Genomic DNA, 12,909 nt, shown 5'->3' with positions numbered 1-12,909 from the left:
AGAAACCCACTCCCCCTTCACTGGATGCCAGCTCCTCCTCACTGTAGAGCAGCTCTGGTATACAACAAGCAGCAGTTAGAAGGTTAACAGGGAATAAAGCAAAAAAGAAAAGAAGCTCCCTATAAAAAGCGGAACATTACATGCTCCAGTATAAATTTTACTAGCATCCGCCTCCCAGTGAAACAGTGGATTTTGGAGGAAAGTCAGCTTATTCACCTCTTTAGCATGGCGGAGACCTCTCTCCCAGGCACTTTCTGTTGGAGGGTCTGGAGGGGGTGGAGGTAAGATTTCATCAACCACTGGTCCTCCCTGTTAGGAGGTTAAAGAAAAAAGGAAGAAGTTCTTAAGGAGCAAACATGGACTTTGTAAACCTTAAGGAATTATCAGAAGGATATAAACTAAGGGACATGGGGAAAATTACTCCCTTCTACCACCAACTTCAAGATCTTAAACAAAAATATATATCCCTGGATGTATTGATTCTTGCTAAGACCCCAGCTCAAATACAGCCTTCCCTTCTGCGAGGGCAGGAGGCAAAAGCTACACCCCGAAGCCACAGAAACCCCCCCAGCACGTGCGTACCCAGGGGTTGGCTGGCATCAGCGGATGGGGGCCCATGGGGGGGGCGCCGTTAGGGGAGAAGGGCTCGGGTTTGGAGATCAACGAGTAGTTTCCTTTGTCGTTCACGCCAGGGTGAATAAATCGGCAGTTCATTCCCCAAGTACAGTGACCTGTGGAAAAACACACCTCCATTAGAGCTCCGTGTGCCCAAACACTGCTGCAGGTTTGCCCCATGACCATTTAATAAAACCCATCAAGACCTAATGCTGTTTTCACACACCCAAACTTCCTTCTCCCCAGCTTCTTCCAGAATCACATACTTCCATATACACGGAAAGACATTTTCCACCTCCCACCTTTCCAGATGGGACAAATTCAACAGATGCAGTCACAGATGAATGAGCATATAAGGATCTTCCTATTGTCAGGAGAAGGGAGGGACACACACGCACCATGACACAGTTATAAACCAATGAGTTCCTCAAGTCTTATTAACAGAAGCGCTTCTAAAGTTAGGAGCTTTACAGAAAGGAATAAATTCATAGAAAGAAATAAATATAACCTGAGAGCAAAGAAAGAAACACATTCAAAGGACAGAGCTCTGTGGCGAGGCAGGAAATACATCAAAGTTCTTCAGCTGCCTTTGTGCACTCGCCAGCACAAAGCAGGGAAGGAGACCTCATCACGGAGGGAAAGGGACAGGAGCTGCTCAGTTGATCTGACTTGCTCAAGTGATCAGCCCTGAAGCCGTGGGATGACACCAGGGTCCACGTTTAGCTCCCAACTTGATCCAGTTTGCCTTAAAACCAAACTCCACTTTTTCTTCTGGCAATTCACGCAACATCAAGAATCACAGGTTTGGCATTGCAAAGTCACTGCTAATTCTGTACATTAACCCGTTGATTTGAGGCGCAGTGGAGCAGCTGACATCCCCGTCACCCAAGGAGCGAGCCCCAGAGGGCAGCTTGTCAAAAATTTGCACTGCACCCGGAGAGAGGAGCCCTCAGTCTCTAGAAATGCTCCTTGACAGCCCAGGTTACCCTTAAGCTGGTATTCCCAACCTGGGGTAACACTAGGTACTTTTGCGCTGTCAAATATAATGAAAGCAAATCCCTTTACGGGGATGACTGACATCCTGAGTGACTCGCTGAACACTTGCCAGGAGAGATGTGGAAGAGGAGCACAGACACCTACACAAACACTTACTCCTGTTGTTGAGATGTCAGCAAGAACAACTACCCTGACAAGACCTTGCACACACGCCAAGGTATTTCACTGGAAGGCTTCTCTAAGGAGTCATTCCTGAGGCTGGACACGTGCAGGCACGTGACACATTCCTCATGCCAAGAAGCAAAAACTTGAGCACCTTCAAGGCCCAACATGAGCAACATTTGAACTCCCTGGTATCAGTGAAGCCTTCAAGGAGCAAGCCAGAACTGGTGCCAACATCACCCGAATAACCCCAAACTCAGAAACGACCACCACAAGAAAGGCTCCAGCTTGAACTCTGACTCAGACACATATTTCCTTGCAGCACAGAGCTGTCACTCATGCTAAGACTTAAGGAACAAACAAGCCTACCTGCAGAGGCACTTCCCTGTTCCATCCCCACTAGACCAAGCTCATATCTCAGCAGAAAATTTGATGCCGGAAGAGGTTCAGGAAGGCAGGGGAGCTGTGTTGGACAGTCACGGCTCTGGAAACCCCCAGCTGGTTCCCTACCTTGCACGCGGCGCTGACGCAAGGGACACGAGACTCCACCCTGTTCTCCACCCTTCTGTTAAATTCAGATGTTAACAAATTTGTTTCAAGGGCAATTGTAAAGAAAACAAAGTAAGCAAACTAAATAAAGCGAAGCTGAAGGAAGAGCAACAAATTATGGTCTGTTTAAATATGAAAAGCTTTATAAAACCTGCTCTCTTCAGATTAAAAAAAGTTATTTGAAGACAGCTGTGTTAGAGTTCAAAAATGCATAATCTGATACAGTACGCAGCAATCTTTGAGGCTGAAGAAAAAGTCTCTCTTTAAATGACAAAACAATCTGACCGTCTCCTCTGTCCAGTGGAGGAGCGGCCACTACCACTCCTCACTTGTCAGGTCCAAAGGCTCCAAATGCCACACTGGGGCTTCTGGATTGCTCAGGAAACTGCCTGCACTGGGAATTGCCAACATCTGACCCCGTTATGCAGCCAAAGCAAAAATCAGCTCAAAAGAAGCATTTAAAACCCATCTGTGGGAGCTGCAGCAGCTCAGGAGGAGTCAACAACGTCACAGAAATATTTCTTGTAGGAAATATTGTCCATGTACAGTATTTCCAGCATCCTTTTCAACTAAAAATACATCAGCCAATGTCTCTCAATACTCTTTTGGGGAAGTAAGCTGAATACGGGATTGCAAGTATCCATTATGTTTGGACAAGATACAAGCTTGATAAGAAATGATGAGTATTTGCCATTATTTTCTGTGAGATATCACTTGAGAACTGCTTGAAGCAACAACTGACTTAAATCAGACCAGGCTGTGTTGTTTCAAAAAACACCATCGAGTTGTCCCGCTTCCTTCTACTGGGATCACCAAAGCTAAAGCATTTTTATCCAAACTGGAATGACAGCTCGATGTAAATTCAGCCCCTGGCCACCAAGGAACAGGAAGGTGCGTGAGGATGCCTGGGGCAACGTTTATTGTGTAGGCAGCAGCTCAACAGGTGCACAACTGCACCAGAAAATGTACAGCATATTTAGTGTGTTCCCAGCAACACAGCACGTCTTTACCTTTCATAAAGAACCGACAGGTGGGACGTGGCCTCACTTTTCTATCGTTGGGATCTTTAACTTCTCCTTCTTCCAAGTCATCATCCTGGAACAGACAGAGAAGCTGACATTTCTAGTGGTACATTTTTTGCAGCAACTTGACATTTCACAATACGGTCAAATATCAGTCACTGAAAATACACCCTGGAGCAAAACACAAGAAAAATGAGATATAAAGCTGTGATAAACACTCCACAGCATTTTTTTTTTCTTTGCAACGTACAGCTACAAACAAGAAGAAACAGACATTTCAGTGCTTCAAAAACGACCACAAAACCTCTGAGACATCTTGGACATCATTTGACTGAATATGTGTTTAAAGGCTCAGCTGACGCAGGGTGACTCTACCATGAATCAGGGCCTCTAAACTGGGACTGTCCCCAGCTCAGCACTCATACCCTAACACCCAAACCAGTTCCCTCTGTTAGTTAATTTAAAATATACAGCAGTGCCCCAGCGTGTAGGTATTTAACCCAATAATACAAGACAGACATCATGCACCTGTAGAAGAAAAGCCAAAGGACCATTTCTATTGCAATAACTAACTATATGATACCTCCCCAAGGCATTAAGTGACAATCTCACATCAAGCTTTTCAGGAAGAAAGTCTTCCAGTCCCCTGTAGCAACAATTTGACATCTTCCTTTTTATTCCCTAGCTCCATATATAAGCTAAGAATCCATATTCTTATATGAGAATATAAGATATGAGCTACGATTCTGTAGCAAAACCCTCCACTGCCATTAAGTGTCATGAAACACAGCATCCACAGATAGAAATTGTGGAAGATGGAGGTTGCTTCAAAGATGAAGAACCACAGGAGATGAGCACTGAATCATGTTTATGAAACCATCTCCAGAAGAAAGCAACTGAACCTGTAGAGTTCAAAAGCCTTTGCTTTTGATCGAGGGAAAAACTTCCATTGGCCTCATTAATCCCTGTCGGAAAAGTCAAGAGCAATCGGAAAGAGGTGACGATGCTGAAGAGAAAGGTGCACGTGAATGGGGAGGTCCAAGGTACCCGACACTCTCAGGGAAATCTGTTTTCCTTTTCCTAAAAGACACCTGAGCTCTCCCTTGGTCTGTCTCCATTTCACTCCCACAGAAGTTCAAACATTCTCAGCATAGGAAACACATCTGAACTGAGCACATTTGGTGAAGATCTTCCCTCTGCTCAGCAATCATAACATCCCTGGGGCAATGAAAGCAGTTGTCTACACACAGAAGAGATGATGTTTTATGTGCTTTCATCAATTCAGCAGCTGGAAAGGCGGAAAAGTCATCACTTGGCTTTGGATAAACAAAAAAAAAATAGAGATACATGGGTTAACAACCTCCTCTCGTGCATTCCTTTGAGGGCAAAACAAGGAGGGCTCTCCTGAACAAGAACTCACTTTAAAGACTACACATATATTCAAATTAAGTTTTGCACTCATGCTTCCCCTTTGTAATAAAGATAGAAGTCTGAAAGCAGAATAAAAGGTGGAGAATAGCTTCCCAAAAAGCTGGATCTGGCATTCAGTGAAACGTGAATGGCAGAACCTGCTCAACTCAGCTTCTTTCAGAAGAACTGTGTGAAGTCTTTGCAAATGCTGTATACTTGAACAAAAGAAAAAGCATTCATTTCTGTGAGGTCTCCTTGGAATCAGGCAGCTGGGAGCCCTGTTATGAGTTAATGTATGAAAATCAAAGTACAGATTCATCTCGTGTTTTGAGAGGAGTGCTCCTAAGAACGCCTTAGCCTCTAAAGGAAAGCATGCATATTTTAATCAAGAACTAGGCATTGAGTTAGAACTTCAGAAATTTATTTCTAAACTTCCAGGAATCTCCTACAGCCTGCAAAAATTCCTTTTTCTAATCAAATCACAAATACACGAAACATTTCAAAGATAGTGTTTAAATAGATTGCTTGCCAGAGTTGGCATGAAGACGAAAGATGCCCTCCCCATGCTCCCAGATGCTGCTAGAGCAGCCCACAGAATTTAAGCTCATGGGTTTTCCCTCATACTCTTCTTGACACCTCCAATATTGTAGCCACGCTGCAGCACCAGCCTCCCAAGCTAAACTGAAAAGAAACTTTAAGAAGGCCCATGGTAATGGCATGGTCCATTTTTTGAATTTGCTGTCAGCATCATCCAAAAGCCCTTTGAGAGCCAGGGCAGATTTTCAGAACTAGAGCCCTTTCATACTGGGTGGGCACATGGTTTATTTGTGACTGTTCTGACAATGTTTGACAGAGAAGTTTTCTACTGTATGTGGCAACAGATGCCTTAACCGGTATTATTTGGTATATAACATGGTCTTACCTTCACAAGGTGCCTTACTTACACAGTGGGAGTAGATATTTTACAGGAGAGAAAATAAAGGCATGGCAGTCTAAGCACCAAACAGTTCTCAAACAAAAGGGCAGGACAGAAGATCTCTCCCTGCAGAACTCTGCCCACCTTGGGTGATGTCCTACTCACATCAATTTCCCCATCATCGATTTCTCCATCGTCGTCTTCTTTCTTCTTCTCCTTGAGGGCATCCTGGCCATCCTTCTCGTCATCACTTTTACCGCTAGATTTTTTCTCCTCTTCAGGGGCTTCTTCTGCTTTCTCCTCTTCCTCATCATCCTCGCCTCCAGCTTTCTCAGTATCCTCCTCTACAGCAGCAGCACTGGGCTCCTCAGGAACTTCCTCATCATAGTCCAATTCATGCTCATCTAGCTCCCGAGTGACAGAGGATGCTTCATCCCCAAGGTCATTTGCCCCGTCTTCCTCCTCTCCCTTGCGTGGTGGAGGGCTCTTCAGCTCCCTGCGCCGCTCGTTGTTGTCAGAGTCCTGAGACTTGCCTTCACTTAGGCGCTCCTCTTCATCCGAGCGGTTCTCCTCTTCCCCCTGACTCAGTCCCCTGGCTGCCTCCTCCTCCTCCTCTCCCAGGACGCTGCCTTGCCCGGCTCCATCAAGGTCCCGATCCAAACCACTCTCCTTCAGGATTTCGTCGTCGGAAAGCTGCTGGTCCTCATCAGGAGAGCAGGGGTTTAAACGCTCAGGGCTGTCGGAAACATCCATCAGTACCCGATAGTCTGCAAGGGGGTGGAAAACACAACTGTTAGAGGCAACAAGCAAGTACAAAAGACTCACTTCATGTTACAGGATCTGTATGCTTGCATTTTCTCTCTGAAGGAAGAAAAAGTTGCCTGAATTCACGAGAATATTTTATTGCAGTAAACCACAGCATCACAGTATTATCAAGAAGAAAATACAGAGTTTAAACTGGTTAAAGAATATATTCCAAAACTATGCCAGCAGAGATAAAAGTGTGCTACCCTTCATAAACAAAGATACAAAACACCCTTCACATAAAAAAATACAAAATACAGGGAGTCATACATTAATTATTTTACTTCAAAGAAGAAAAAGATTTACAGCAGGGCTGTCCGATCCAAGAGATGCGTCTCCTGATAGCACGACTGTGGCTTCACATGTAGACAAAGGCTGCTGGCAATTAAAAACACTTGCCCTCTGGCTGTGGTCTAGTGCTGCACCCCGTCCCTAGCCCTAGAACCAAGTTGCTGCAGTGGCTCCTTCCTCGCTCCCCTCTGCGGAGGCCGGGAGCATTTGGCTGCCTCAAAGAGCCCGGGGCTGTGAAGGGTGTTTAAGGCAGGAAAGCACAACCTGCAGCTCTCTGTATTGCGTTAGGGGAAGAGTTAAGCAGAAGCAGCTGCTTCTCTCAAGAGCGTACCTTTACAAAGGGTTAAACTTACTAGTTGAATATGTAGGCCCTCCTCCTTAACAAAGAAATAAAAAAGAGGAAAATAATAACAACAAAGAGGGGGAAAAAACAAACAAAGGTTTTGAACAGTAACAAGCCTGGGCAGGCATCAGATACAGGCGGAAAGCTAAGAGAAGAGCAAGCCAAGACTTAAAGTGCATTTATTGCTAAAAAGCCCCAGGATCACAAGTCAAGAGCATTTCTCCACCTAAGGATGTATCACGTTGAACTTCTGCCACTCCTAGCTCATTTCCCCACAAATTCATTTACTACTGGTGCAACAATATAACAAAAAAGCAAAAATTGCCAGATTTTCACTGCCTAATAAGGCCTTTGAAGAAGAAATCCTACAAGACACTGATGGCTTCTGAACACATCCTGAAACCTTTTGTTAAATAACAGTTATTAGTACTAGCCAACTCGGCACAATTTAAGCTTTTCTTGACCAAACTCCCTCATTTTTCTCTGCTGTGCTTCTCTAGTTGGTTCTACATAATTGAAGAAAAAAAGTTGACATTTAGCACAAAAACAGCAATAACAACCAGGCAGGAAGCACACCGAGTCCCAGCATTCAAACAGGTTGCTGTGCAAGGTAAATACTAGCAAAGTAAATACAAATCTTCAGACTTTGAAACCCAAAATATTTTGGTAATCGCAGAATTGGGCATCTCAGCACTGAAATCTGAGAGGAGAGCAAGCCTAGGGAACACGCAACACGTCTTGTACACATTAAAAGCAATCACTGGGTATCAGGAGGGCATTACAATTTTATTCAGCAGATGAGCAGCATGGATACTGAACTTGCCGGGACTGGTGTATTTATGTCTTGCACTTTGCCAGCTCTGCCGTCATTGCTGCAATAACATCTCTTGCTTTGGCTACAGCAAAGACACGAGAAGTTAAGATTTGCAGTGGCTTCTCAAGAGGGAAGTGACTAAAGGAGATGCTGTTTGTTATCCTGCAGCCACTTTGCAGACAAGGAGCTATGGATATTTCCAAGAAGAAAAAATAAGCATCCCTAGGAGCAGTACAAGTACATATAAACACTGGTACCCAACAATTCTGCTCTGCTTCAAAACTGCACAAATATTAGCTCATTAATAGGTGTGAGGAGGATATAAAGAAGTCTCAGAGGCCGCAGCATGAGAAGGGCCACGTTTTGCACTTATTAGTGGCTACTTTTGCTTTCTTAGCACATTTGAGCAAGCTGCTCTGCAACCAGAGTTGTAAATATTGTGGAGAAGTTAAGAAGATGGTAGTTGTCTCTTGGTGATAGCAGCTCTAGGCAGTTAAAAGGGATGTAACCTGAAACCAAATATTTTCTTATAAAAACGCATAAAAGTTGATGCTGAGTCCAGAAATGCCTACACAAATAGGCACAACTACACAAATTGCACAATTTGATGACAGCAGTTTTAATTAAGTGCCTGAGAAGCTGCACTTTGGGCGCATGTTCGACAACTTCGCATATTACATCTGAAAGGTCAGCCTTAAGAGGCCAGTCAAAATATAGGAACTGTCAAATACAGATGTGGTCAGGAAATTTGTCTTCCAATTTCATATAAATAAGCAGCACAAAAGCAAGAGCTTTTAAGTAAACTAGATCCCTTTCAGCATCTGACAGAATGCCCTTGAAAGGGATGGGGAAAAATGAATATAAATGAATTTTCATCACCAGCTGATTAAGTATAAAACATTCGCCTCCATTGACAGCTGTTAAAGTTATTAAAGCAGGCACATCACGTGCAAAAGTGAAATCAGAAGCAAGAAAAAGGGAAATTAAAATTTAAAGAAAACTATCATACTAATGACACAAGGGCTAGACACTTCTTCAGCAGAGATCCTAAGTTTGCCTAGGCTCTCATTAATTCATTATCAAAGCGATAACTCCTGTAATGGGAGAGATGAAGGGGGTGATGTTCTCCAGGTACTCCTTAGTTCTGTGCAGCCTGATGTAGGCCAGGAGCCCATGGAGAAAGTGAGTGGGGAAGGTCTAATACCACAAGGACAAGCTTACATCCAACAGGAATGTCCATCGGAAACAGGAGAATGCCTCATTACTGGCATAAATTATATTACTTACAAAAAGTCCCTATGTTTTCTAACATACTAACAACTTTATGAAATGCCTGACCACTTGCTAGAGTCACTAGAGCTTCCTTGTGGATTCTGATCTTTCCAAGACAGCAAATCTAGCTTCTAACTTTAACACTCAAGCTTTTCCTCAGAATCATCTGAAAAACACTATTAATCCCAAATATCTGAAATCCCACAAGAATTTTTGCTTTCCACCCTACTTCACAAATGAATACTAAAAGAAGCTAAGAAAAAAGGTACATGGAAGTATTTGGAATTGAGTAAAAGGGAGTTAAATAGCAGAGCAGGTTTTGTCCTTCAGCATAAAAGCTCAGTGCAAGCTTAGAAGTTGCGTGCTATAAAGCCAAGCCAATTTCTTACTAATTTATTTTCAAAACCAGTTGTAAAAACAAAATAACTACTAATTTACAAATAAAGAGTATGCAACTTGCCCATTTCAGGCACACTTAACCAATTATATAATAATAATTCTCACTAGCAGTGGTTTCAAAAGAATCTTCAAAGTTATATAGCGTTCAAGCAAAATCAACTTGATCAAAGTTGCTTGACTCCTATTGTTATAAAACTCACTGCAATTGTTCAGAATGTGACAAATGGTAAATTTTCCTGTGCCTGCAACAGGTGAAGTTAGAGTAGGTCAGCAAAATGTTTCGGATGAGGTTTACAGAACACCTGTCCTGCCAAGCTAAACAAGTTGCAGCAGCCCTTTCCTTGAGAGGCTTTGGAGCAAATGCACTAGTGCTTGCAGCTCATACTGTGTCTCGGTGTCTAAATGCACTTGTATGTCTCATCAAGCTTAAAAGTAGTTTGTGTTTTCCCAGTGGAAAAACAGGGATCTGGCAGCTCAGCTTACCACCCTCTCAGGTACCAAGTGTGATTTGGGCTGCACTTGCTGCCCCTCAGATTGAGCAGGACTCTCAGTTGCTCCTTCTGCCCCCGTGCAGGCTCTGCTGTCTTGCCATGTCCCTGCCAGTGCTCGCTGCATTAGGCAGTTAAATGAAAGCACAAATGAAAAAATACAGTCACTAAGTAGCCTTTTTTTCCGGTTGTCCATTGCTTCATTCCTTATGCACACACGAACTTCTGGCAAAGGGCCCCTTACAGGGTGTTAAAACGGTGCTTTATGCTGACTATACCTTAGGCAAACTTTAATTAATCAGCTTCAGCCACACTATAATATGCTTCTGCCAAAGTTAAATGATATAAAGGATTTATTTCAATTGAAAATATAGTAGTAAGCCCAAAAAGCCTCATCACAAAACTAATGCAGTAAAAAAAAATAAACATAAAATGCTAAGTTGCTTTTTAAAATTCATCTCAAATACTGCTAGGTAATCCAAGGATACATTTTAAATACTGCTCCTGGTATTTCTAATCTTATGTGGACAACTCAAGGGCTGGAATTCTTAGCTTCAAGTCTCTTTTGAAGATCAAGCCCTGGCTACACTCGCTGTTAAATGAACAGCACTGAAGGAATCAGCTCTGGAAGCAGTTTTGGTTCAGTTTTAGACCCTGAGCACGCAGGCACCTCACGTGCTGCTCCGGGTCAGGGCAGGGTTTCACCGACTTGCCCTCTTCATCTGTGGCTCTTGCCAGTGCCTATGACTGGCTGGATGCTCTAGGTCTGTTGCCTCTTCCTCTGTGCCACGCTGCTGTCAATTAGAACTCATTAAAAGTTTAGGCAATGTCTCTAATTAAGTCAACAAAGTTAAGCTTTGTCTATGTCTAATTGACTCGCTGAAGAGAGGCTTTTGGCAGCAGATTAACTGGAACTGCTACTGAAAGGATGAGTTTGCTGCCACCTAACCCGAGAAGGCAGCTTTGCTCTAACCTATCACGCCAACTATAGAATGAAGCTGTCAGTTAAGGTGGGATTTGAAATGCAGACACCAAGGAAAAATAACCTTGGTAGGCAACATTTCCATTTACTAGATTCCTCCCTCCAAGACTGAGCTGCTGTGGTGCCCCCAAAAGGCTTTTTCCACACAAACAAAAGATATACCTTGGAGTAGCAGCGTGGAAACCAAGGTCTCCAATAGCTCCAGTGCCTCTGGCAGCTGGAAAGCACCAAGTTCACTACAGAAAGCTGGAGCTTCACAGAGCTGTTGGCTTCAGCCATGAAATCCTACAAATTCAGCGGGATGGCAAGAGCCAAATGCCATAAACCCCGGAGCAGAGAGCTCAGGGCTCTGGAACAGACACCAGGAACAAAGCAGGGAAATAGCAGCACTTTCCAAAGCGGCTATTCGAGCGCGGCGTGGTTCGATGGAAGATCAAAGCACTTACAATTAACGAGGTGCCAAAAGAGAAATGCAGAAGTGAAAGGAGTTTGAGAGTGTGGCCTAAGTCAATCACAACAAGGGAAACGTGGAAGAGCAGCAACGACGGGAGGAGGAGGAACTAAAACACATCAGGATCTAGAAAAGGAGCAAAACCAAAAAGAGGTGTAGGACAAAAGCAGAGCACCCGAGTCTTTGTTCTGAATGAAACTGGGATTGTTAACAGGGTTAATTACAATAAAACAGACCCAGCTGACACCCTCAGAGAAGCACTGCCTTTGAAGATGCACAGCAAACTTCAATTACGCAGCAGCTGTCAAGAAAGCTTTTCATGCAGAAAACTAAGCTGCCTTTCAGTGCTAATTCAAGAGAATGACTTGGTGACAGCCACTTTCAGCAAGTTTGTTTATATTAGAGTTATGGACCTCTGATCCAGAATGCTAACACCAAACACCACAGTAGTGCTGGGCACTACTTTGTGTCAGGCAGATTTTATTTTAAGAGCAAAATCCAAGCAGCTGTAAGGTGCTGACATTTGCTTTCGCAGTGCAATGAATTTTTCAGTTCCTGGGATGTGCATCACTCTTCCTTCAGCTCTACACTAATAAAAGCTAGTTTTGAATTATTGGAGCCTCAGTCCCATGACAAAAAAAAAAGTACAATTCTTCTTGTTTTCTGTAGGATGCATGAGGAAGCACCCTTGGAATTTAGCTCAGAACAGTGGAGATGGCTTGCAAAGAGGTTGCTTGATTGGGAAGGGACCTTGACCTCTTTCCTTAATCTAGGCAAACCTTAAGAAGATCAGGAGAAGGAATTCACACCTTGGCGATGCTCTGTGGCCAAAACAGCACTGTTAACTGTTGTTAGAAAAGGAGAGCTATAGGAAAAGGAAAAAGTGCAAGTGTGCAGCCCCAAATGGCAGCCCCGAGGAAGAGGCAGCACAGTCCAGGACTCAGAGGATTTAAACCACCTGCAGAGCTGCGTTTTGTAGCACCTGCAAGAGCGACGGGCGCTTCACAGCCGCTGCAGCCCCAACAAGGGGCTGGGTTTGGGGGCGCAGACTGTCCCCCCAGCGCCCCCCGTGCTGTGGCGATGGCGCTGCTGGCCAGGAGCCCCTGACAGGAGGCACCCAAAGGGCTCCCTTACCTCAGGGGGCTCCTCCAGGCTCCTCGTGCTGCGGCCCCGGGACGAGGCTCCTGGAGCTCTCCCTGCTCCCAGCTGCGTGGGGAGGGGGACGGTCAGTTCTCCTACCCCCCTGGGGCCAGGCTGCCCCCCACACGGCCCCCTTCCCTGTGCCCCATCCCAACAAGGGGCTGCCCCATTCAACCCCCCCAAGTATCCCACAACCTGGAGCCTCCCCCTTTCCCCAGGCACCTGGATGCCCAATCCCCATCCCCACTCAGGCTG

The 12,909-nt window shown here is 44.5% G+C and overlaps 1 protein-coding gene across 5 annotated transcripts in view; it reads right to left on the bottom strand.

Annotated features, from left to right (window-relative positions):
• The window catches only part of ZC3H18 (zinc finger CCCH-type containing 18), a 44,765-nt gene extending 32,046 nt beyond the window's left edge, over positions 1-12,719 (bottom strand). For all 5 annotated transcript variants that reach the window (XM_026042396.1, XM_026042397.1, XM_026042398.1 and 2 more), the window contains exons 1-5: positions 12,649-12,719; positions 5,836-6,437; positions 3,333-3,417; positions 583-731; positions 217-309 (exon numbers count right to left, since the gene is read on the bottom strand). In XM_026042396.1, coding sequence (XP_025898181.1) covers positions 217-309; positions 583-731; positions 3,333-3,417; positions 5,836-6,423 — 915 coding nt within the window. In that variant the 5' untranslated portion in view covers positions 6,424-6,437; positions 12,649-12,719. The remainder of the gene's footprint in view (positions 1-216; positions 310-582; positions 732-3,332; positions 3,418-5,835; positions 6,438-12,648) is intronic.
• Between the last annotated feature and the right edge of the window lie 190 nt (positions 12,720-12,909).

This window comes from Nothoprocta perdicaria, unplaced genomic scaffold, assembly GCF_003342845.1.
Source record: "Nothoprocta perdicaria isolate Ctin4 unplaced genomic scaffold, notPer1 scaffold_30, whole genome shotgun sequence".
Lineage (NCBI taxonomy): Eukaryota > Metazoa > Chordata > Aves > Tinamiformes > Tinamidae > Nothoprocta > Nothoprocta perdicaria.
This window is presented reverse-complemented; position numbering and strand designations above follow the sequence as displayed.